Source organism: Sinohyriopsis cumingii, chromosome 8, assembly GCF_028554795.1.
Source record: "Sinohyriopsis cumingii isolate HCF-2022 chromosome 8, ASM2855479v2, whole genome shotgun sequence".
Classification (NCBI taxonomy): domain Eukaryota; kingdom Metazoa; phylum Mollusca; class Bivalvia; order Unionida; family Unionidae; genus Sinohyriopsis; species Sinohyriopsis cumingii.
In genome coordinates this window covers 88,716,146-88,739,550 of record NC_142968.1, presented here as the reverse complement: position 1 = coordinate 88,739,550, position 23,405 = coordinate 88,716,146, and the positions used below count along the sequence as shown (strand labels likewise).

General features: G+C 35.2%; 1 protein-coding gene across 5 annotated transcripts in view; it reads left to right on the top strand.

Annotated features, from left to right (window-relative positions):
- The window catches only part of LOC149794098 (sodium- and chloride-dependent glycine transporter 2-like), an 87,540-nt gene that overhangs the window by 63,569 nt on the left and 566 nt on the right, over window positions 1–23,405 (top strand). For all 5 annotated transcript variants that reach the window (XM_089968062.1, XM_089968066.1, XM_089968064.1 and 2 more), the window contains exons 10-14: window positions 12,307–12,419; window positions 15,883–16,035; window positions 17,402–17,498; window positions 20,008–20,081; window positions 23,170–23,343. In XM_089968062.1, coding sequence (XP_089824188.1) covers window positions 12,307–12,419; window positions 15,883–16,035; window positions 17,402–17,498; window positions 20,008–20,081; window positions 23,170–23,343 — 611 coding nt within the window. The remainder of the gene's footprint in view (window positions 1–12,306; window positions 12,420–15,882; window positions 16,036–17,401; window positions 17,499–20,007; window positions 20,082–23,169; window positions 23,344–23,405) is intronic.

Here is a 23,405-nt window from a genome sequence, read left to right as displayed (position 1 = left end):
CATAAACTGGTAATAACTGTATGCCATTTAAAATGCAATGGACATAAACTGGTAATAACTGTATGCCATTTAAAATGCAATGGACATAAACTGGTAATAACTGTATGCCATTTAAAATGCAATGGACATAAACTGGTAATAACTGTATGCCATTTAAAATGCTATGGACATAAACTGGTGATAACTGCATGCCATTTAAAATGCAATGGACAGAAACTGGTGATAACTGCATGCCTTTTAAAATGCAATGAACATAAACTGGTGATAACTGCATGCCATTTAAAATGCAATGGACATAAACTGGTGATAACTGCATGTCATTTAAAATGCAATGGACATAAATTGGTAATAACCATATGTCATTTAAAATGCAACAGACATAAACTAGTAATAACTGTATGTTGTTTAAAATGCAATGGACATAAACTGGTAATAACTGTATGCCATTTAAAATGCTATGGACATAAACTGGTAATAACTGTTATGTTGTTTAAAATGCTATGGACATAAACTGGTAATAACTGTATGCCATTTAAAATGCAATGGACATAAACTGGTAATAACTGTATGCCTTTTAAAATGCAATGGACATAAACTGGTAATAACTGTATGCCTTTTAAAATGCAATGGACATAAACTGGTAATAACTGTATGCCATTTAATATAAAATCTAATATGATATAAACTGGTAATTTTATGCCATAACAAATTAAGATATATAGACATAGAAAGCAGGATATATTTGTTAAATGATTCATTATAACACATTTAGAATGATGAGTAGAAAAAAATATGGAGTGCAGTGATTCTTGATAATTAAAGCAACATTGTTTTTTTAATACACTTTATTTGTTAGTATCCAAGAAAAAAAGAAGTTCCATATCGGTATTTGCCTGTCTTCCTGTTGACACTTACCAAGAAGTAATTGCCTTGTACTTTAAGAAGGATGAGTCATTAGTCTGTATGCACTCACTGCATTGGTATTTGCAATGTGTGTGTCAGTAGAGCAACTGGTTTACCTTTGAAGGGAATCACTTCTTGCACTAACATTTGCCATCCATCTTCACAGGTTGATTTTTGTCACATATTATTAGACAGTTAGGTCAATATCAAATGTACAAGTAATGACTGATGGTTTGTCCCTGTTTTACATTTCCTCTGAAGCTCATTATTTGACTTAAATGATTGGTTTTTAACTACTTTGTAGCAGAGTTCAACCCCAGTAATTTTTCTGATATTGAAATAACTCCAAAAACTTGATTTATTCATATAGATCTGTTTAACAGCTTTCCAAAATAGTTTAATTTTTTTAAAAATATCTCTGTTAGAGAAAAAGTTATGCAACTTTTCTAGACTTTGTGTCTTCTATAAATGTATTCAGATTATGTGGCAGTCATGGAAATGAAGTAAAATGTTCTTTCCCCAAAAAATGTTATTAATTTATTTTTTGTTGAGATATTATTATGACATTTGATATCCTGATTTCAATTTTTCATGGTGAATTCATTGCTCTCATTAAATCTGTTGTGTGACTTCAGTATTTTCATTTATAAATGAAAAGCATATAAACATTTCACAACTTTTATGACAGTTAACTTAATACAAATATATCACATTAGCAATAGTTCATATGTGTGTAAAGCAACTTCAAAAACAAAAAAATGCAATGTTTATTCATATTTGTCATTGAAACAATTTTGTAAGGCCTAATTTCATGATTAGGATTTATGTTGGTTTCATCTTCTAAATCCTGGGATGTTATATTTTTTTAGCTCCTTGCAGAATGGACCAGGGAATGCTGCCTTCTTTCACTTAGAACTAACGTTTCAATATCATATACCTGCAAAATAATTTATTACTTTGAGACTTTGTATTTTTTTGTTTTGTATTTTGGAAACAATGATCCTATAAAATGTTATCAACACATTGGAAATTTAAGAACCCACTTTAAGTGTGCGTGTAATTACTTTGCTACGCTCATCAAAGTAAAAAACAAACAAATTGTCAGACTGAAACATTGCATTTGCCTGATAGTGATGCAATTTTTTTGTCATTATTTTATCAGACAATGTCACATCCCCAGCCAAGTCATACCAAAGACTTAGAAAAATGGTACTAACAGCTGCCTTGCTTGGTGCTCAGCATTAAGAGGTTAGTGTTAGGACTGGTCGGCCTGGTATCAGGATAATATGACTGGGTGGGACATCATGCTACATGTCTGTGGCATGAAACCCCAGTGCTAGATATCACTATAAACTGTCAAACTGCAGACATCGTAGCTGAAAAATTGTTAAAGTATGTTAAAAATGTAAATCACACACACACTCAGACAATGTCCCATTACAAAATTTAAACAAATGCAATAACATAATGGATATAAGGCTGAACATATTTAAAACCGATGACTGTTTGTCAGTTCAGATATTTACTGCATCGACAACTTGACCCTATTTATATTGGAAGAAAATCTAAGCTTTGCATGTTCATTTTGTGACTGTATATTGTCTAAACCATACAACAAGCATTAATACAATAAAAAGTATTTTAAAAAAATCATCTTAGCATGTTCTTCTGGCACACCAGTTTGTACAAAATTAATAATAAGTTTAATTTTGGAACATCAGTTGTGGAAAAGATAACATTATCAGCTGTTCGAAAATTTAAATATGGCAGTCAATGCCAACACTGGGAGATTCAAATGTTTTACAAATTCAATGCTCGTTGTGGTTGGTTTATAAACATTTCCGATTTATAAATTTGGTAGCAAAATAAAGCTTGGAATATGCTGATTTTGATGATATATGATGCATTTATTTAAATTGCCAAACTTTTGGCCAAATCTGCGTATAGTTTGAGGGATTATTTCTCTGTGTAGGCATATCATAGGAACGTGCAACAACCACTCACTGAATTGTTTACATCTCTGATTGGATTGAAAATTTCATGAATATTCATAAGGTTTTAATAACCCGCATTTTTAAACAAAGAAGAGAGGTATCACATGACAGTGGCATTATCAGTGCTTATTTCCAATGACGTGTGAAATCTGTTACTTTCGATGATTATTATGTAATAATTCCATTAATATTGCATCAAATATAAAAAGAAAACATGACCATTATAGATAAGTTTATTAGCATTTACAATATATAAAATATGTTGCAATCAGATGACATGTATTAATGCTGCAATGAAAATTCTACACTTGGTCAACAGTTTCATCAAATTTCCAGGTAAACTGTCATTTTGTCCGTGTTAGACAGGGGTTGCTATGTATAGCTGTAATTTTACCTCTGAATCCACTTAGATTGCCCAGTATGGTCCTTTTTGTGAAAGTTAACAAAAACACCGCTTATAGCCGGTATTTTAAAAATAGCAAGTGAAGTCTATTTTTCAGAATGTTTCAATATTTGTGCAGTTTTTAAGGTTTATTAATAATATCCTGCTGATCATGTCACGGTTGACATTATTTTTTGTCTGTAAAATAAAATGAAATTATTTATATACAGGTTACACCCAGGAAATGACAGATTGTTTACATTGAAGAGTTAACCTTTTGCAGTACAGTCATATAATATTCCATGAGATGTTATTAAGTTGATTCAGGAACTATGCAACAGGCCAGTGAATAAAGTTAGAGCATTTATAATTAGTTATTTTAATTAGGCTGTTGTTTTATGGAGTGAACAAATTCTAGTAATGTACATGCTGAAATCAAGGTACTGTATGCGATTGTGATCTCATGCTTTTTGTTCCAAGTTATAAAATTTCTATCAACCAACATTTTATATGCCCATCATTTGGCAGAGTGTCACGGCAGAAATAAACCACATATCTTGAAACTTGATTACTTAGCATCGACTTGACTGACCTTGCAGATGATGTCCAGAAACTTGTATCGTCTTCTTTGCTTAGGTCTTGTGCATTCTTGTTTATATATAAAGTATGTGTTTCAAAACATTTCGCAGAATGACTTGAAGCTTTTGGCCTCATAGTTGAAAGTTGTACTTTTCAATTCATAATTGCCTTGTGCTTTGTGAGACACTTTCTGATTGGCTTATGCAGGAGGTGTGTCAAGTATACTGCTCTGGACAGGTAAAAAAAGCCACATCAGCGGTCAGTGTGGTCAGCTTGCTTGCTGAAGGCAAGTCTTTCTTTGGCAGAGAAGCCATAGACCTATGCCATTTAGGTATAAGATTCTGTTTTTTTTTCCCCCTAATTTTAGGCCTTAACACAAAAGTGTGTTTCTAAAAAAATTTTATGGGATGCTAATTAGAGAACAGTTTGAATTATTTGGTTGGATGGTTTTTAAACCTTTTGCCCAACATTTCGTATATATGTATACACACTTCAATTTTAGAAAGTTTAGGGGTCTGAGTTTGCAGTATTTCATAGGGTGAGACATATGTCAGAATTAGGGGTTAGAATTTAGCAGGGTAGATATATAAAGGTCATTTACTAATCAGCCTAGCTAGAATAGACCTATTAGTCTAGTCATATGCTTGTCTGACTGAGACAGACAAACCAGGTACTGTTCCCAATCAGGACAGTTAATATTAAGATATATTATAATGCATGTCTGTCCGTCCATCCATTGCCAGTTCTGTTTCTGTACAATAAACTCACATTCTTCACTCTTGGCAGTTCCTAAACGTTGTGAGTGGCTAAACATGGGTAAATACAAATCCTTTTGATTTTGGGGCCAAAACTCAGTCACAGTGATTGAAAAAATAAAAATGGTTTCTGCAAAATAACATCAGTTATGTACCACAGACCTCGACCAAACGTTATTAATTGCTTGCACTTGGGGATAGGAAAAACCTTTAATGATTTTGGGTCAAAAGGTTAAATATCAAGGTCATTATGACTCGAAGAAAGAAAACAGTTTCTAAGCAGAAAATTCGTCATCACAGACCTGGACCAATCTTTGTGGATGGTTTGTTCCTGGAGGAAGGAAGAATTCTGTTGATTTGAGGTTAAAAGTTAGGGTCACTGTGACTGAAAGAATAAGAATGGTTTCTGCATAGGACGTTTAGTTCTCCACCATGTACCTTCATCAAAGTTTTGGGATGATTTACACGTCCATGATTTACCACTACGGTGGCCTAGTGGTTAGAGCATCAGCCTCTGATGCTGGAGGTCACGGGTTCAAACTATGGCTGAGTCATAACAAAGACATATAAAAATTATACAAGTGGCTGCCTTGTTTACTGCTCAGCATTAAGAGGTTATTGCTAGGACTGGTCGGCCTGGTGTCAGGACAACGTGGGTGAAATATGATGCTTCATGTTTGTGGCATTGTGCCCCAGTGCTAGACATCACTATAAACTGTCATTCTGCAGATATCTTATGACTGAACATTTTTTAAAGCTACATTAAAAATCCAAATCACACATGTACGTTCAGCCGCAAAGAACCCTGCCAAAATAAAAAGTTTGCATTGCTTTTATTAAGAAGATACATTCAAATAAGGTAAGGAATTCTCAATACTGGAATATTATTCATTTAGCTAAACCAGGGTATTGTGTTGTGGACATGATATTCATTGCATGGTTCAGTGTATCTTTATGGGGTAGAAGTGTTTAAAACTGTTTACCAAACATACATTTGTTGCACATTCAGTATGCATTTGATCAGAAATTATGAATGAAGATATAATAATTACTGATTCAAGAATCACTAGAGATTGATGATGATCAACTATTGACCTAATCTGGATTTAGGACCTTTATTCAGAATCTTGCAGCTTTTATAATAAATACTACTCAGATACAAGTCTTAAAATTTAGTTTTCAGTAAGACTGAATCTATGTTGGAAAGTTTGCTTATTTGGGAAAATTCAGTATTAATTTATCGTGACAATATTTAACATAGCTGCAAGTTAAAAATAGCTGTTCATCTTTGACAGTGACCATATGTGGCTTTCATCAGGCTACCTTGAGTGCCACAGCTTAATAAAATCTAGGGGGTCCTACTGGATATACATCAGGTTACTTAAGTGTCACAGATTAACAAAATCTAGGGGCTCCTACTGGATATACATCATGTTACTTGAGGGCTGTAACTTAACAAGACCTTGGGGCTCCTACTGGACACACATAAGGATACTTGTGCTGCATTGAAATGAGACCTGGGGGTTCCTGCTGGATATACATCAGGTTACTTAAGTGCTATAATTTAATGAGACCTGGGGGCTCCTACTGGATATACATCAGGTTACTTAAGTGCTATAACTTAATGAGACCTGGGGGCTTCTACTGGATATACATCAGGTTACTTGAGTGCTATAACTTAATGAGATCTGGGAGCTCCTACTAGATACACATCAGGTTACTTAAGTGCTATAACTTAAAGAGACTTGGGGGCTTCTACTGGATATACATCAGGCTACTTGAGTGCTATAACTTAATGAGACCTGGGGGCTCCTACTAGATACACATCAGGTTACTTGAGTGCTATAACTTAATGAGACCTGGGGGCTTCTACTGGATATACATCAGGCTACTTGAGTGCTGTAACTTAATGAGACCTGGGGGCTTCCACTGGATATACATCAGGTTATTTAAGTGCTATAACTTAATGAGACCTTGGGGCTCCTACTGGATATACATCAGGTTACTTAAGTGCTATAACTTAATGAGACCTGGGGGCTTCTGCTGGTTATACATCAGTTTAAATAAGTGCTATAACTTAATGAGACATAGGGGCTCCTACTGGATATACATCAGGTTACTTAAGTGCTATAACTTAATGAGACCTGGGGGCTTCTGCTGGTTATACATCAGGTTAAGTAAGTGCTATAACTTAATGAGACATTGGGGCTTCTACTGGATATTCATCAGGTTACTTGAGTGCTATAACTTAATGAGACCTGGAGGCTCCTACTAGATGCACATCAGGTTACTTAAGTGCTATAACTTAATGAGACCGGGGGGGGCTTCTGCTGGATATACATCAGGTTACTTAAGTGCTATAACATAATGAGACCTGGGGGATCCTACTGGATATATATCTCAGGTTACTTAAGTGCTATAACTTAATGAGACCTAGGGACTCCTACTGGATATAATTGGGTTACTTAAGTGCTATAACTTAATGAGACCTGGGGGATCTTACTGGATATACATCAGGTTACTTATTGAGACCTGGGGGCTCCTACTGGATATATATCTCAGGTTACTTAAGTGCTATAACCTAATGAGACCTAGGGGCTTCTACTGGATACACATCAGGTTACTTAAGTGCTGTAACTTAATGAGAACTGGGGATTCCTACTGGATATACATGAGGTTAAGTGCTGTAAGTTAAGGAGACCTGGAGTCTGCTGTTGGATATACATCAGATTATTTGAGTGCTATAACTCTAACTGGGGACCACTCCACAGGCCTAAGTTGTTACAACATTCGCCTTGGATGTGGGAGGTCATGGGCTTAAACCTGGATTGAGTCTTCCAAAGACTTATAAAATTGGTACTAGATGCTACCTCACTTGGCACTCAGCATGAAGAGGTTAGTGTTAGGTTCTGGCTGGCCTGGTGTCAGAATAATGATGCCCCAGTACTAGACATCACTATAAACTGCCACACTGCAGACATCATGATGATATGACTAAAATTGTTAAAGCTTTATTAAAAGTCTAAATCACACACACATTTACTGTTAATTCATCAGGCTTCATGAGTGCAGCAATATAACAAAGCTTTGGGGTTCCTACTGTGCAAACAATAGGTTACTCGAATGCTACAACTAAATAAGACGTGGGGGGTTCTACTCGGCATACATTAGACTGCTTGAGTGCTTCAGCTTAACAAGACCTGGGGATTTCTACATGGCATGTTTGAAAGCTTCAACAAGACCTGGGGATTTCTACATGGCATATTTGAAAGCTTCAACAAGACCTGGGGATTTCTACATGGCATATCTGAAAGCTTCAACAAGACCTTAGGATTTCTACATGGCATATTTGAAAGCTTCAACAAGACCTTAGGATTTCTACATGGCATATTTGAAAGCTTCAACAAGACCTTAGGATTTCTACATGGCATATTTGAAAGAAAGCTTCAACAAGACCTGGGGATTTCTACATGGCATATATGAAAGCTTCATCAAGACCTGGGGGTTTCTACATGGCATATTTGAAAGCTTCAAGACCTGGGGGTTTCTACTTAGCATACATTAGACTACCTGAGTGCTTCAACTTTACAGGACCTGAAGAAATTCTACTTGGCATCCATTAGACTACCTGAGTTTTTCAGCTTAACAAGAGGCCCTGTGTGGTCTAAAGCACTCTCCATTACAGATCACTGCCATCTCACCTCTGTCTTTATTTGTTTGAATCTCAGATTTGGCCAATGTGGGTATGTGAAAAACCTTACCAGTAGTTTCTTTTGGGTCGGTGGTTCTTATTGGGGGTTTTCCCAGGTTCTTCCTCCACCATTAATACTGGCCTCCATGTATAGCCTATCGTGTGCTGACAAATGGCATTAAACCCTACAACAACATCAGCTTAACACATTAACCCCTGGTGACGAGTTTAAGTGGCAGGAGTTAGTAGCCTACGGCTGAGCTCTGTAGCGTCGAGGTCATGTATGATACACATTTGGTCTCGATACAAAAGTAATGGGTCCATTAAGCAATATAAAAAAAACCCCAACCTTTTACCCATCTGTTCATGTGCGAGCCAAATAGCCAACAAAAATTGCTTTCAAAATGTGTTTTCTACTCAAATTTCAGATGAAACCTCCAGGGGTTAATGTGTCAACAAGACCTGGGGGTTTCTACTTGGCATACATTAGACTACCTTAGTGCTTCAACGTAACAAGACCTGGGGGCTCCTATAAGTAAGATAGCTATTTAAAGATCCATAATAAACAAAGGACATTTTTAATCAGGTAACCTCTTATAGATATTTGATTAAAGATTCCTCTGTAATTATTAACATATTTGCAAGACCATGGCGGGAAATGTATCACCAAAACTGTGCGTTACATTGAACAGTAACTCTTTAACACTTGACAAAATTAATCCTAATTTTCTTAAGGAGATGGATAGTCACATCTGCCAGATAGTAGTTTAAGACATTTGGTAATGTATGACTGAGAACGTAAAATTGGGTTTGATGGAAATTTTTCTCATTTATTACACTTCTCAAGGCAACACAGAAAGTCAATGGTAATGTATGACAGAGAAAGGCCTGTTAATTATTGAAGGGTTAAATTAAATGATGTTTTGTTATTTTGGGGAGGTTTTAAAGTCCACAGTGAACAGTGACACTTGTCAAAACATCTGCTGTTTATGGTAAGGTGAATTATTTCTGTCGTAAAATTTGGTTTGATGGAAATTTTTCTAATTCTTTCCGCTCCTCAAGGCAACACAGAAAGTTAAATTGAGACATCTCTCCCTCAGCTGTTCACAGTATTGAGTTAATAAATGGAGAGAAGTTGTAATAATATTCTTGCAATTAAAACCTTGCTTAGAATCCACTGTGCAACTTGAGCCATCTTATTTGGAACTTTTGTTCCATTGGTTTGGAACTCCATAGTTGGGTTTATCATGATCTGATTCTAAGCCATTATAAGCTTTACCATCGGCAGATTCAAGGTTGACCTTAGCCTTTCCAGACTTGTTGTGCTTTTTCTTTTTATTTAACACCATTTTCTGAGTGAGTGCTTGTAAGCCAACCAAAAAGAGTCTGACATCAGCACTTTCATGAATCAAAATGTTTTTGAAAACAATTTTTACTTATAGTGTAGTGTCACATTGGTCAAGAGTAGGCATCAAGTCGGCAGCAAATGGTATGACCTGGAATTGACAACTCTGCAGAGCTAATTGCATTGTATCAACAGTTGCACCGGCTTGTCACAAATATATATTTTCTATGCACCTTAAGGCACCAATGGTACAAGTGAGAGCAAGAGACAGAGACACACCAAACATTTTCCATTTTAAAAAAAAGGTGGGGTGATTTTGGCTGACACAGTCTTTCTACTCTTCATAGGTGATATGTACTTTGCTGATACCTAAACAATAGTTGGTTTGATGGATTAAGTGTCTTTTGATAAATATATCACAATTAATACTTTTGGAATTGATAAATTCAGGTTAAACTTGTGGCCTTGAAAGAGTCTTCAGGACAAATCGGATTTGTTTCTGCATCTATCCATCAAAAAGCAATTCAGGAAATTATGATGTATGATGATTTATGGTGTATATCCATTTCTAATTACTTAATTCATGATATTATCTGTGAGGTACAAAGAAAACGGTCATTATTTAGCCTTGTGGATAATAGAGGTTCATGTACTCTGTTCTCCTTGAGCTTATGCATCTGTTATTCATAGCCTGTCTTGTATACAGTTGTGTTGTTACCACAATAAAAGCCATTTTCTGATTCTGTCTCAATCAGACTTGCAATGTCGATTTGTATTATCAAGATCTCAGACTAATTTGATCATGAGTGAGATCTGCACTTAATGATTGTTTGACTTTGTTGCCACCTTGGAGGCATGCATATTTCTGATCCAGTTTTGATCAAACCTGGAATGTTTGCTTATATTATTAGGATTTTGGATGAATTCAAGAATGAGCGAGACCCACACATATGAAGATATCTTGTATATGACTGGCTGAGATTGATACCTCCTGGTCATATATTTGACCCACTTTTGATCAAACTTGGAATGTGGGCTTGTATCATCAAGATCATGGATGAGCTTAATAATGAGCAAGATACACACTTATTAATGAATTGATCTTGCATCTGATTGGCTGAGCTTGTTACAACTTTGCAAGCCTTATTTCTGATCCAGTTTTGATCAAACTTAGGATATGCACTTTAAGTCTTCAAGATCTTGGTTCGGTTTGATCCTGTATCCATTCATATTCATGAGGTAATCTGGCATATGATTGGTTGACCCTGTTATCACTCAGGAGGACATATTTCAGATCAGATTTTGATCAGACTTGGACTACATGATGATATCATCAAGCTCTCAGACGAATTCAATAAGGAGAGAGATCCAGGTATATCAATAAAGAATGTCAATGTGACCTACATTTAAAATGAAGTTACATTATACTAGCTTGAGTTATGTTTGGGGTTTAGCTAAAAACCAAATGGTTATTTTTATACCATACCCATACAACAAAAAGTCATTTGACGTTCATTAATTATTTTACTGACTTTTGTTTTTGTATTTAGCTCATGACCACATTGGTGTTTTATGTACAGTATAATACTGCTACATTACTTTTAGCTCATGCAAATGAATTGTTTGGTCCCATGTAAATGAATTGTTGCACTCCTACCTTTGAATTGTTTAATTGTTTGAACTCCTAGAAATTAATTGTTTGAACTCCTACAGATGAATTATGTTTGAACTCATAACTATGAATTGTTTAATTGTTTGAACTCCTACAAATTAATTGTTTGAACTCCTACCTATGAATTGTTTAACTGTTTGAACTCCTACAAATTAATTGTTTGAACTCCTGCATATTAATTGTTTGAACTCCTACAAATGAATTGTTTGAACTCCTACAAATTAATTGTTTAATTGTTTGAACTCCTACAAATTTTTTGAACTCCTACAGATGAATTATGTTTGAGCTCATGCAAGAGAATTCTTTTTGAGCTGATCCAGATAAATTATGTTTGAGCCCACACAAGTAAATTCACTTTGAGCTGATCCAAATAAATTATGTTTGAGCCCACACAAATAAATTCACTTTGAGCTGATCCAAATAAATTATGTTTGAGCCCACACAAATAAATTCACTTTGAGCTGATCCAAATAAATTATGTTTGAGCCCACACAAATAAATTCACTTTGAGCTGATCCAAATAAATTATGTTTGAGCCCACACAAATAAATTCACTTTGAGCTGATCCAAATAAATTATGTTTGAGCCCACATAAATAAATTCACTTTGAGCTGATCCAAATAAATTATGTTTGAGCCCACACAAATAAATTCACTTTGAGCTGATCCAAATAAATTATGTTTGAGCCCATACAAATAAATTCACTTTGAGCTGATCCAAATAAATTATGTTTGAGCCCACACAAATAAATTCACTTTGAGCTCATGCAAATGAATTCTGTTTGAATTCATACAAATGTTTGATTTCAAGTACAAACATGATGTATATACAACAAAACCTATGTGTAAGTAATTGCTAGAATTTGAGTATTGTATAAACAACTGATAAAATGATAATGATTTATATCACACAGTAAACTGGTCTGATTTGATAAGAATGTACCCCCATCGTTGGATCTGACCAGATCAGTTTTTTTTGTATGCAGGTTTTTCAGTTCCATTCACCACGATGGCCTCAGCTTTTCATAGTCTGGAGATCCCTCATGTCTACGCCTTCCTCTTCTACCTCTGTCTGTACATAGCAGGACTAATGTCTCTGGTAAGTTTTTGGCTTGTGTTGTCTGTACACAGAAGGACTGAACCCACTGGTAAGTTTGTCGCTTGTTTCGTCTGTACATAGCATGACTAATGTCTCTGGTAAGTTTGTGGCTTGTGCTGTCTGTACACAGAAGGACTGAACCCACTGGTAAGTTTGTGGCTTGTTCTGTCTGTACATAGAAGGACTTAACCCACTGGTAAGTTTGTGGCTTGTGGCTTGCAACAGACAGGAGCATTGATTATGATGACAAAAAGTTGTACCCTGTCTGTGTAAGAGACTTTGACAGTGAAAAAGGCAAAGTCAGAGTGCTCTTCTCTCATCACCAGAATGAACAGTAGATTCCACTGGAAAAAGCATTTTTTATTTGCTTGATAATGCTTTCAATAAACATAAGTTGGCAGAACTGTATGGAGTTTTCAGCTGATAATGCATCGGTGATGACTGGAATTCATAAGAGTTGCATTTTATATTTTGAAAAAATTCTCCATCATTGTACATATCAGATTGTACCTGTCATATGATGCACCCCTGAAGTATCAAGTTGGCATTCTACCTGACAATGTATTTCATGCGGACAGAGTTGATGATCAATGGCCCTTATTTCCCAGCTAAAAGATCCAATAACTGGAAGATATATATTTCCTCTTTTTTGTCAGGTTGTGAAAGGAGTATTGATTCTTTACCATTCTAATGCTGAATGTGAGAGATTGTTTAGTAATGTTAACAAAAATAAAACTGAATTCAGATCCAGGCTCTCTAATCCAGCACTTAGTGCTTTACTGTTGTACAAAACATTCATAATCTCAGTTGGTACAAAGTGTTTTAAAATGCATTATGAGAGACTGTTGCTTTTTAAAGCTTCAAGTGCTATATTATATATGAAAATTCTAAGCAGTAATTGATGTTTAAAGACCAGAAGGGGTAAATAAATCATTTTGTATATATGCTCATTGAATTTGGATCATGTTATATGTGGATTACTCTTTTTCTGCTCGGATTACTCTTTTTGTCCACTTGGATTACACTTTTTCCACGCCAGGGGCCAGGGGTTGGCATGTATGCATACATGCCAACCATTACACTTTTGGCGTAATCACTTTCCCTAAAAAATATTCAGTGTAACCAGAACCACATATATTATTTTATTTGCCCTTAACAAATGATGAACAGTATAGTTCAGAGTAATTTGTCAATATTGCCAATAAACTTTCATCATTATCAAATGATGAAAAATAAAGTTCAGGAGAAAGGACAATAATTAAGTCAACATTGGTGTGCAACATCAGTGTTGATTATTATATTTATGACCTGTTTTAAGTCATCTTTGCTTGCCTTCTCATTCAAATTCACAATAGAGTCTAATGACAGAGAAGAAAATGTCACTCGGCAACATACACCTTTATCAAGGGTCTGATAGGAAGATTTTATGACTTTGAACCACTGCAGACCTTCCAACTTTAAAAAACTCTCATTTTCCTTTTACATTTTTTATGCTTTGTGTTATTGCACCATTTTCCATAATTTCTGTACAATGTTCCTTATTTGGAACAGATATTTAAGTGAGTCAAGCACAACAAAATCCATTTCCCTGTAAATGTGTTCATGTTATTGAATTTGATTGATCCTTGATTGTGTCAGTACTCCCAACATTTTGCAACATTTGTTCTTAGACGTCAACCAAATTGGACATCCAGTTTCATTGCAACAGCTTGGATGAGTTTGATCATGAGCACAATTTGGGTGTATGTCTTAGAGTTATGGGCCTTAGATCATCTTAAAATAGGCATATGTAATGTATTGTCTTGTAGATGCACTAGTTTCAACATTTAAAAAAAAATGTTTTAGTGAAGCATCATCTCAGTTACCAACTTTTTTTTATTGCTGTAGCATAGGCACTGCTAATACACATCATTTCTAAATATCTACCAAATTTGGTGAAGTTTTATTTCAACAAGATCTCAGACAAGATCAGTGATCAGTACATTTGTACATAGAGTTTTGTAGAGTTATTCCCCCTTGAATATGTTAAGCATAGGCATTGTTAATTCACAAGCATGTGAACACACTATCTTTTTAATAGATTTTAACCATATTGACTGAAACTTGATATAAGCAAGAGATTAGATGAATTCAGTAGCCAACCAGTAATGACAAACATGCCATATTACACACACACACACACACACACGCACGCACGCACGCACGCACACAATATATATGTGTATATTGCCATGAGTCTATGCTCTTAAAATAAGTAACAGAAGAGAGTGAAGACAACAAGTTTTGCAAACTTTAACAAATAATCTATTTCCCTAGACTACAAAGTAAAACAAATTAAAAAAAAAACTTACCTCATTGTGAATTAAATTCAAATTGTAATCCAAGAATTGAAACACAAGTCCTATCAGTAAAAAGTTCTAAGTGACTCACTGTTCAAATCCCGATGAAAATCCAAGATGGAAGATGATGACATATGCAGTAGTCAGCAGTGTACTGATGTGTCAATAGTCTGTTTTTGAATCACAGAAAATATTTTTCCAGTTTTTGAATTCCGTATAAATGTCTTTTTTTCAGAATTAATATAGAGCACTTGTATTTCCAGGGAAAACAATCACTTGAATTTCAATAATTTGAAGAAAATAAAAATTCAGCCCCAAACTGGTCACAACATAAAACAACTTGATGTATTAGTGTGAAAGCGTGACTGATAGAATTCTTATCATAACATCAGTTATAAGGCTAACTAAAACACAAAACAAATTCCTGGATGGGGGTCAAGAGTTCATCATTCTAGAAAAAATAGAAGTTTGTTTACAAATTAACATGTACCTCACATGACGTAGTCTGGGTATAACCTTGACTCAGCTCAATGATTCTTACTCTGAGACAGATTAAAAAAAGTTGTTTACCAAAACTGTCACTGATTTTGGAACAAGGTCAGCAACAAGATGCAAAGTTTCAATTCTGGACAATGTCAAATCCAGTAAACAATGTTACATTACAATAGCATGTAATGGAATAAAAAAATATTTAAAAACTAACCGAAACAATTTAAATATACATAACAATATACACACAATGTGTATTTTGGGCTATTAGTGGTGGGAAATACTTGCTATGTTAATGACAACTTTTTGTTTGGCTTGGCTGTGTGCCAAACCCAGGTAATTGTATTATTTTCCTGATATTTAATAGGTTCCAAGTAATTTCATATATTTTTATTTATAAGCAATCTTAGAAATAGAGTCAAAAGGAGTTTCTGCAGCAAATCCTCTATGTAACAAATAATCCTGACTTGATTGTCTTTTTATATTCTTAAAAATTCACAACTCTTTATTAAGCATTACAAACTTTTCTGAACATACATACAAGTGTTTGATTACTGTTTGTTGCTTGAAAATTTATTATTATTTATATTACTTCACATAAAGTTAATAAACTTAACATTTCCCATCTGTTGCAGGTGCTCACAGTTTTCACAATAACAGACAATGTAGTGGATGCACTAACAACCTCTGTTGACGTGTTTCAGAATCGCCGCCTTTGTGTTAACTTCTTTACAGCTTTTGTCCTGATGTGTCTTGGAGTGGGAGCTGGTATCCTGCACACAACAAAGGCATGTACATACAGTACTGTTTGTTCATATGCAGGACTGTGTGCTCATGTATTGGTTGTTTGTTCACATACATGGCTATTTGTTCACATACATGGCTATTTGTTCACATACATGGCTATTTGTTCACATACATCACTGTTTGTTCACATACATGGCTATATGTTCACATACATCACTATTTGTTCACATACATGGCTGTTTGTTCACATACATCGCTGTTTGTTCACATACATGGCTTTTTGTTTGCATACATGGCTATTTGTTCAGTGCAGAACTATTTGTTCCACATGATGTATATCAGCTGAAAACATGCTTTTCAGTTACACAAAATAGAACTTTCAAAGCAGTTAAATAATAAGCGCTGTCTTTCCTTAATACATCAGATTGATGTAGAGTCATTGAAATATAATAATGCATGCGAAGTGAGTTTCAGCTCGTCAGCATCACAGTAACTGGTGTGTATTCTTGTTTGTGTATCAATCAAAAAAAGATCCAGAATCAGAGTAATTTCATCCTAATTACCTTCCAAACATTGGCTAGTTGTTTTATTTCTCAGAAATGACTGATGTTTTGCTGATTGGTTTGTAATTTTTTCTCTCACAATAGATCTTTAATGTTGGCTTTTTGTGAGATATTCATGTACATTGATTGTTTTACATCAGGTGATAGACGTGTGCAGCTCCCTGGAAAATGTGCAAGTAAAGCCAGTGTACCTGATTAGCATTGTCAGGAGGGAAACTTTAAATTGCATCAGAAGAGTTCACAGTTTTGGTGGTTTTTATTCAAGATTAGTTATCATACATATTTTATTCTGGTTTCAGTGTTCATTGAATCCCTCTGGTGTGTTAAACCATTGTCCATTGGGCTCAGGATTCATTGACCCCATCAGGATTCAGCAAATAAGCAAATATTGATATCAGAAAAAACATGTATAATCATGTATTCACTCTTTTTCTTCTCACATCAGTCATATGTACACCAAGTATAAATTGTATTCTTTACAGAATGATAGGAGCTGAAACAAAACATTTAGCAGCTTAAACAGTACTGCAAAAGTAGGATGTGCATGCATTTTCATTAACAAAAACCAATATTAAGTAACTTTTAATGGCATTAATTACCTCAGATTTCCAGGCTATGTTTTGAAAGGGATATATCCTGTGCAGGTGTTTGATAAATGATAAGATTTATTTTGCAACAAAAATTATTTTCATATTAAAGCCCACTTATACTGTTGCTTTGTAATCTGTTGGATAGATAATGTAATTAACAAGCATCTATATGCTTTATTGTGTCAATCATAGTAACTTACGTTTTAATACATGAATAAAAGTCTAAATTTTTATGAATTTGTTTTGCTTTTTAGGCCGGAATGTACTACATCATACTGATGGATCAGTGTATTCACAAGCTGATTTTCATTACTGTAACATTGTATGGATTATCCCTTGTCATTGTGTATGGTAAGTATGTAGTTAAACAAATCTGTCTCTGTGGTCATTGTTTATGATAAGTTTGTAGCCCCCCCCCCAAAAAAAACCTGTCTCTGTTGTCATTGTTTATGATAAGTATGTAGCCCCCCAAAAAACTGTCTCTGTGGTCATTGTTTATGATAAGTTTGTAGCCCCCCCCCAAAAAAAAACTGTCTCTGTGGTCATTGTTTATGATAAGTATGTAGCCCCCCCAAAAAGAACTGTCTCTGTGGTCATTGTATATGATAAGTATGTAGCAAAATAAAGTCTGTTGTCATTGCTTATTACACAGCCAAACAAACCTGCCTCTGTGGTCATTGTGTATTATAGTGTATCTAGTTATGTGATCCATATGAAAAACCACTCTATCAAAATAATTTGTACCTAATGTTCCTTAATGTTATATTTTGACTAAAGTTTGTATATACTGGTATCTTAACCAAATGAGGTAATACATCATGAACAATGTTACTAAACAAAGTCATCACCTAGCCTATTTACCATGTAATCATAACTAGTTTGGTTATTTTTGTAGTACAATGGGGTTAATCTGCACAATTCTCAATTCACTATATTGTTAGAGATTTATATTGTGTGAGGTAAAGCATGTAATCTTTTTTGTTGTCTGTTTAGATGTATTCTTAATTTGTTTTGGTTTATATAAATTTCCCAGTTTCTTACATTAATTTTTTGTATATCACACACACAAATTTAAGTTTACCATATGGAATGGTGAAGGAACTTTGACCAAATATATCTATTGCTGATCTCTTGCAGGAAAGATATGCAGAATGACTTGTTTATTCAGAATCAGCATAGAAACTAGCTGAGCACTGCCTTAAGCTGTTGATTTACATCCAGAGAACAAGACATGTAAAACATTCTGCCATTTTTTGGTGCCATTTCAATAGTCTCAAGAAAACCCCATTTTGAATATCCTGTCACCTGAATCTTTTGACGTATATATGTCTGTATTCATCAAGAGCTGGTCTTTATGCAATATTTGACAACTGGTCAAAACAGGATCCAGTTTCATCTGCAGAATTTAGATGTCATTATGCACAGTTTGTGTGGAACATACACCAAGAACTTAGCACTTCTGTGCCAGCAATGTGCTGAACTAATGAATCTAACTTCATTACTGCCATAGGACAAACTTCTTATATTTACTAAAAGTTCAAATGTTGAAAGTAGTTTTTATACCTGCTCCCCACCACCACCACCATAAGGCATAGGGTAGTATGTTATGAGATCCATCCATTTTGTTTGTCTCTTGCAAAGATTGTTTTCACATAATAACTTAAGTTGCCCATTATTATACAGCTATCAAACTTTGTGGCTGGCTTGTACTGGGGTTGGGAAGAACACTGTGATTTTGGGGTTATAAGCTTTGAGGACAAGTTCTCTGTGACAAAAAAGAAGAAAAATGGATTCTGCACAAGAACTCATTCTTCACCATCTGTGGTTACCAAACTTTGTGGATGGCTTGCACTTTGGCTACAGAAGAACCATATTGATTTTGGGGTCAGTAGGGCAAAGGTTATGGTAAAGTTCACTGTGATTAAAGGAAGAAAAAAAGTTTCTGCACAATAATATTAGTTTACATCACATACATTGACCAAACTTTGTGGATGACTTGCACTTGGGATAAGGAAGAAGTCTGTTGATTTCAAGGTCAAAAGTTAAATTAGGTGTGACTGAAAGAACAAAATGGCTTCCATACTATAACATTAGTTCTGCCTCACAGATTTGGACAAAAGTTTCGGGATTGCTTGAACCTGCAGGACAGAGAAGCCTATCAATTTTTGGCAAGAGTTGATATTTAGTAGAGCCCTTTGTAGGCATAAATAGGGCCCCGAGTGGCCGAGTGGTCTAAAGCACTCGCTGTTATGGATCATTGCCATCTCACCTCTGCGTGGGTTCGAGTATAGGATTCGGCCAATGTGTGTGTGTGAGAAAGCTTACCAGGAGCTTCTCATGGGTCAGTGGTTCTTCCCAGGGTTTTCAAGGGTTCTTCCTCCATCATTAATACTGGCCGCCATGTATAGCCTATCGTGTGCTGAAAAATGGCATTAAACCTCACAACAACAACAAGAACAACATAGGCATATATAGAAGATATAATTAGATTTTTTTAGTCATTTCAGTGAACTTTGCAAGTGTTATGTGTGTTTTTTTGCATTGTGGAAATAGGCTTTTTCATGTTTGCTGTGGATATTTCAGGGCTGCAATTTGGGTATCCTTGATTTGTAAACATAAATATAGTTAAATATTTTGACCAGCAGACTCAAAAACTAACAGTTTGTATGTCAAGGTTGAGTAAATATGAGAATCAAATCAAAATTCAACGTTTTTATTTTCATGGGACAGGCTCTCTTCATTCAAAATTTTAATGACCAGATAAAGTCAGAGTATTTGCTTTGATTTTAAAATATGCTAAAATTGTCATTGAAATTTTAAGATTGAACTATTCAGAAATCAAATTTTACTTTTTTTGCAGTGCGGCAGAAGTTTGGAATTGCAGAGAGGGTTATAATGGGTATATGGGCTGGCTGTGCCACAGTTACATCATCTGTAAGTGATCCTGCTTGCAAAATGAGACCTTTTTTATTTTACTCATATAACATCTTATTGAATCTACCGTTTTTTTTAAAGCTAGGCAATGATTACTGGATTTTCAGAAAGAAATAATCTGGAGTGAAATACGATTAATATTTTTTCACTGTCCATTAATAGACAATGATAACGTTATGATGAAGACATTTTGGAAGTGTTCAAAGATGCTCTCGTGCACCAGTGGTAAATATGGTCACCTTGTGCGAGTCAGCCAGGGTTGAAATTCAACAAAGTTTTTTTTCCAATTTTGTTTAATTTTGATTTGGGAAGGAGAATTATGTTACTACTGATATTTTCTGTGCAAATGTACATGAAACAGCAGAACATAAATGGTAAACCACTGATATCATCATGCAGGATACAGTAAAAACGCCGCTACTTCAGTCTTTTATACATATTGCTAGTCAATACATTTGAGCATAAAATATAAAGACAGTTTGCTCGATCTGCCTGAATAATGGATATATTTCATCTTGTGGGTGAAAAATGTAAGTATTTTTGCTCATGGCTTCACCTCTCATGAAAATACTGAGATTTTCATCCACTGTATGAATTGTTTCGGTTATTCTCTTGGGGCAAGCAAACATTCTCTTTGTATTGTGGATATTAGAAGACAGTCAGTAACCATATATGAAAGGACCCAAACTTTAACCTTGCATTTTGGAGATGTAAAGTTACTGTATTCACCACACAACAAACCAGATTGTCAGAAGCCCTTCCACTCTACATGCTGTGAGATACAAAGATGTAGTAGGTGCCTTGAAGACTAAGTGAGAACTACTGAAGTCCAGTTTTCATGTAGAGGTAATTGAGATTGATATAGTGTTGCTTGAAGTACCTCAGTTTACAGCTATTCTGCTTATAATGTTGAGCATGAAATTCCTTAATTGTTGTGTGTTTGTGAAGTATTCTGAAAATATCTTATCATAACATACCTTTGTATAATGTGGCTTACCTAGAACATGGGTAAGAGCCCCAGGTAGTTTAAAGCACTTGCCTCTGTTGGTGTGGGTTCAAATCTCAGGCTTGGCCTTTGTGGGTATGTGAGAAAGCTGCCAGTAGCTTCTCTTGGGTCAGTGGTTCTTTCCGGGGTTTTCCTGGTTTCTTATTCCACCAGTTATACTGGCTGCCATGTATATCCTGTTTTGCAAATGGTATTGAACCCAAAACAACAATAGAACATGGGCCACTTTTACATCTTCCATGAACAGCATGAAAAACCTAGTTAAAGATTCTTAGCTTTTCCATTTCTGGTCATATCAATGCTATAAATAAAGTCATAGCACACTTTGATAAAATCATTGATTTGAATAATTACAGCAAAGGGTACACCATGCCTCGGTCGGTCTACTAATACAAAATTGCTAATGAGTCCACATTCTTGTCAGTGATAGATGCTGATGTTTGAAGGAGTTGGTTCTACTAACATTCTACTGTTTGTATGACTGACTAAATCTTTGTCAATGTGCATGGAAGTAACACCTCTTGTCCATATATCTGTATTTTACAATTGAAAGCAGTTTTCTCTGGCAAAAAGACTAAAACCTACTTTGGAAATAGTGAATATTTTTCTGAATAAGTGCCATGTCTCATGGAAAATGATTAGCCACATGTTTTGTTTGGTCTTTGGTATAATTTCCATCAAAATATAATTGCTAAGTCAGTGTTAGTGGGACTTGATATAGAAGTCACATTTCTGCTGCCCCTCCACTTTGAATGCATATGGGAAGTGTCAGGTTTCAGATGTCATGTTAATGACATTATGTTATGTTTGGAATGGCCATAAAAGGCTCTTACTACGTTATAAGGCAGGAAAGCAAGAGCTTTAACTCTGACATGATCAGGTACAAATCATAAGGATTTCGATTCATGTAATATGAGCAGTTACCATGAGAATGGTCGTTGATTTTAATGTCTGAGTTTGTGACAGAGTGGAGTCATTTAGCTGGCATGTCAAGTCTGTTTTCTCCAGCTTATATTTGTGTGATGTGGCCTTGCAGAGGAGAGAACTTAGTCTCATTGGACCACAGGTAGCTGTTGAGACAGTTACTTTGTCCCATACATTACACCCATTCTCAACCTTGGTCATGACCTTACAGCTGTCACTGGATTCATCCACAATGTTTTTGGTTGTAAGGCAATGACCAGGTGCATGATACCTTAGTTCTTTACTTGGTATGTGCATAAACACATAGTCTTCAGATGTGCTAAGCTCACATTAGGACAAGTTCATTGTTTCATTAGCACAATCATCATGTTCCTACAGGATAATGCAAGTTGAGGTTGGATGCTTTAGCATTTCCTCTTGCTCCAACATGTTCTCCTGATGTTAGTGTGATCAGGTAATGTATTTGATGGAGAAAGTAAAATTTTTTTGTAAATTGTGTTTGTCTGAAACTACTTATCTGTTCTCATTACTATCAATCCTTTCTGACTTTACTTGGCAATGTGATCATCACGTTAAAGGTTTCACACAAGCTTAAACTGGTTACATCTAGGATACCAGTGGGTCCATCTAGCTGGAATAAATGGGAGTTAATCCGTAAGAATTACTTCCTGTCATCAATATGATATATAGATGGAAAGATTTTTTGGGGTCTTGCTGGGATGGCTGGATTTGGAGGTAGTAGAAAGTAATTCCTAATCTTAATGTAATTATATGGGTATTTTAAGATAAACACGATTTACAAAAATGCTCCTTTCACAACATATTTCTGATTTTTCATTAACAAGATAACATATTTTAACTCTCCACTTGAGTGACATCCAGCCCTCATGTCTATAGGAATTACTATATATACACCCTTATAATTCGAGTCAGATTGCAATCACCAAAGATCCTGATCTGTCATAGCTTAATGCACCTGCAGATCCATGTCAGTGTTGTTTGTTCTACTGATTACTCCTAACTGCACAGACCCAGATCTGATGGTGTATTTTGCGATTGCAGATTTGGGTCTATGCAGTTTGCATTTGGACTTGACTTATAAGTGAGTATATACATTATGTAATTGAATATATGAGAACTCATTGATCTTTTTTTCAGGCATTTTTCCTTTACTGTTTTGTGTCTACAATTGATACACGACCAGGGTATCTTGGGAAGAAAATACCTGATACATTTGACCTCCTATGCTGGGTCCTTGCTAGTGCCCCCTTTCTTGCAATCCCAGCAGCAGCAATACACAGTTACCAGTCGGCTCATGGATCATTTGGAAAGGTTGGTTATGTGTATCTCTATATCTTGATAAATTTCATGTCAGTCTGTAGAAAACTCACGTG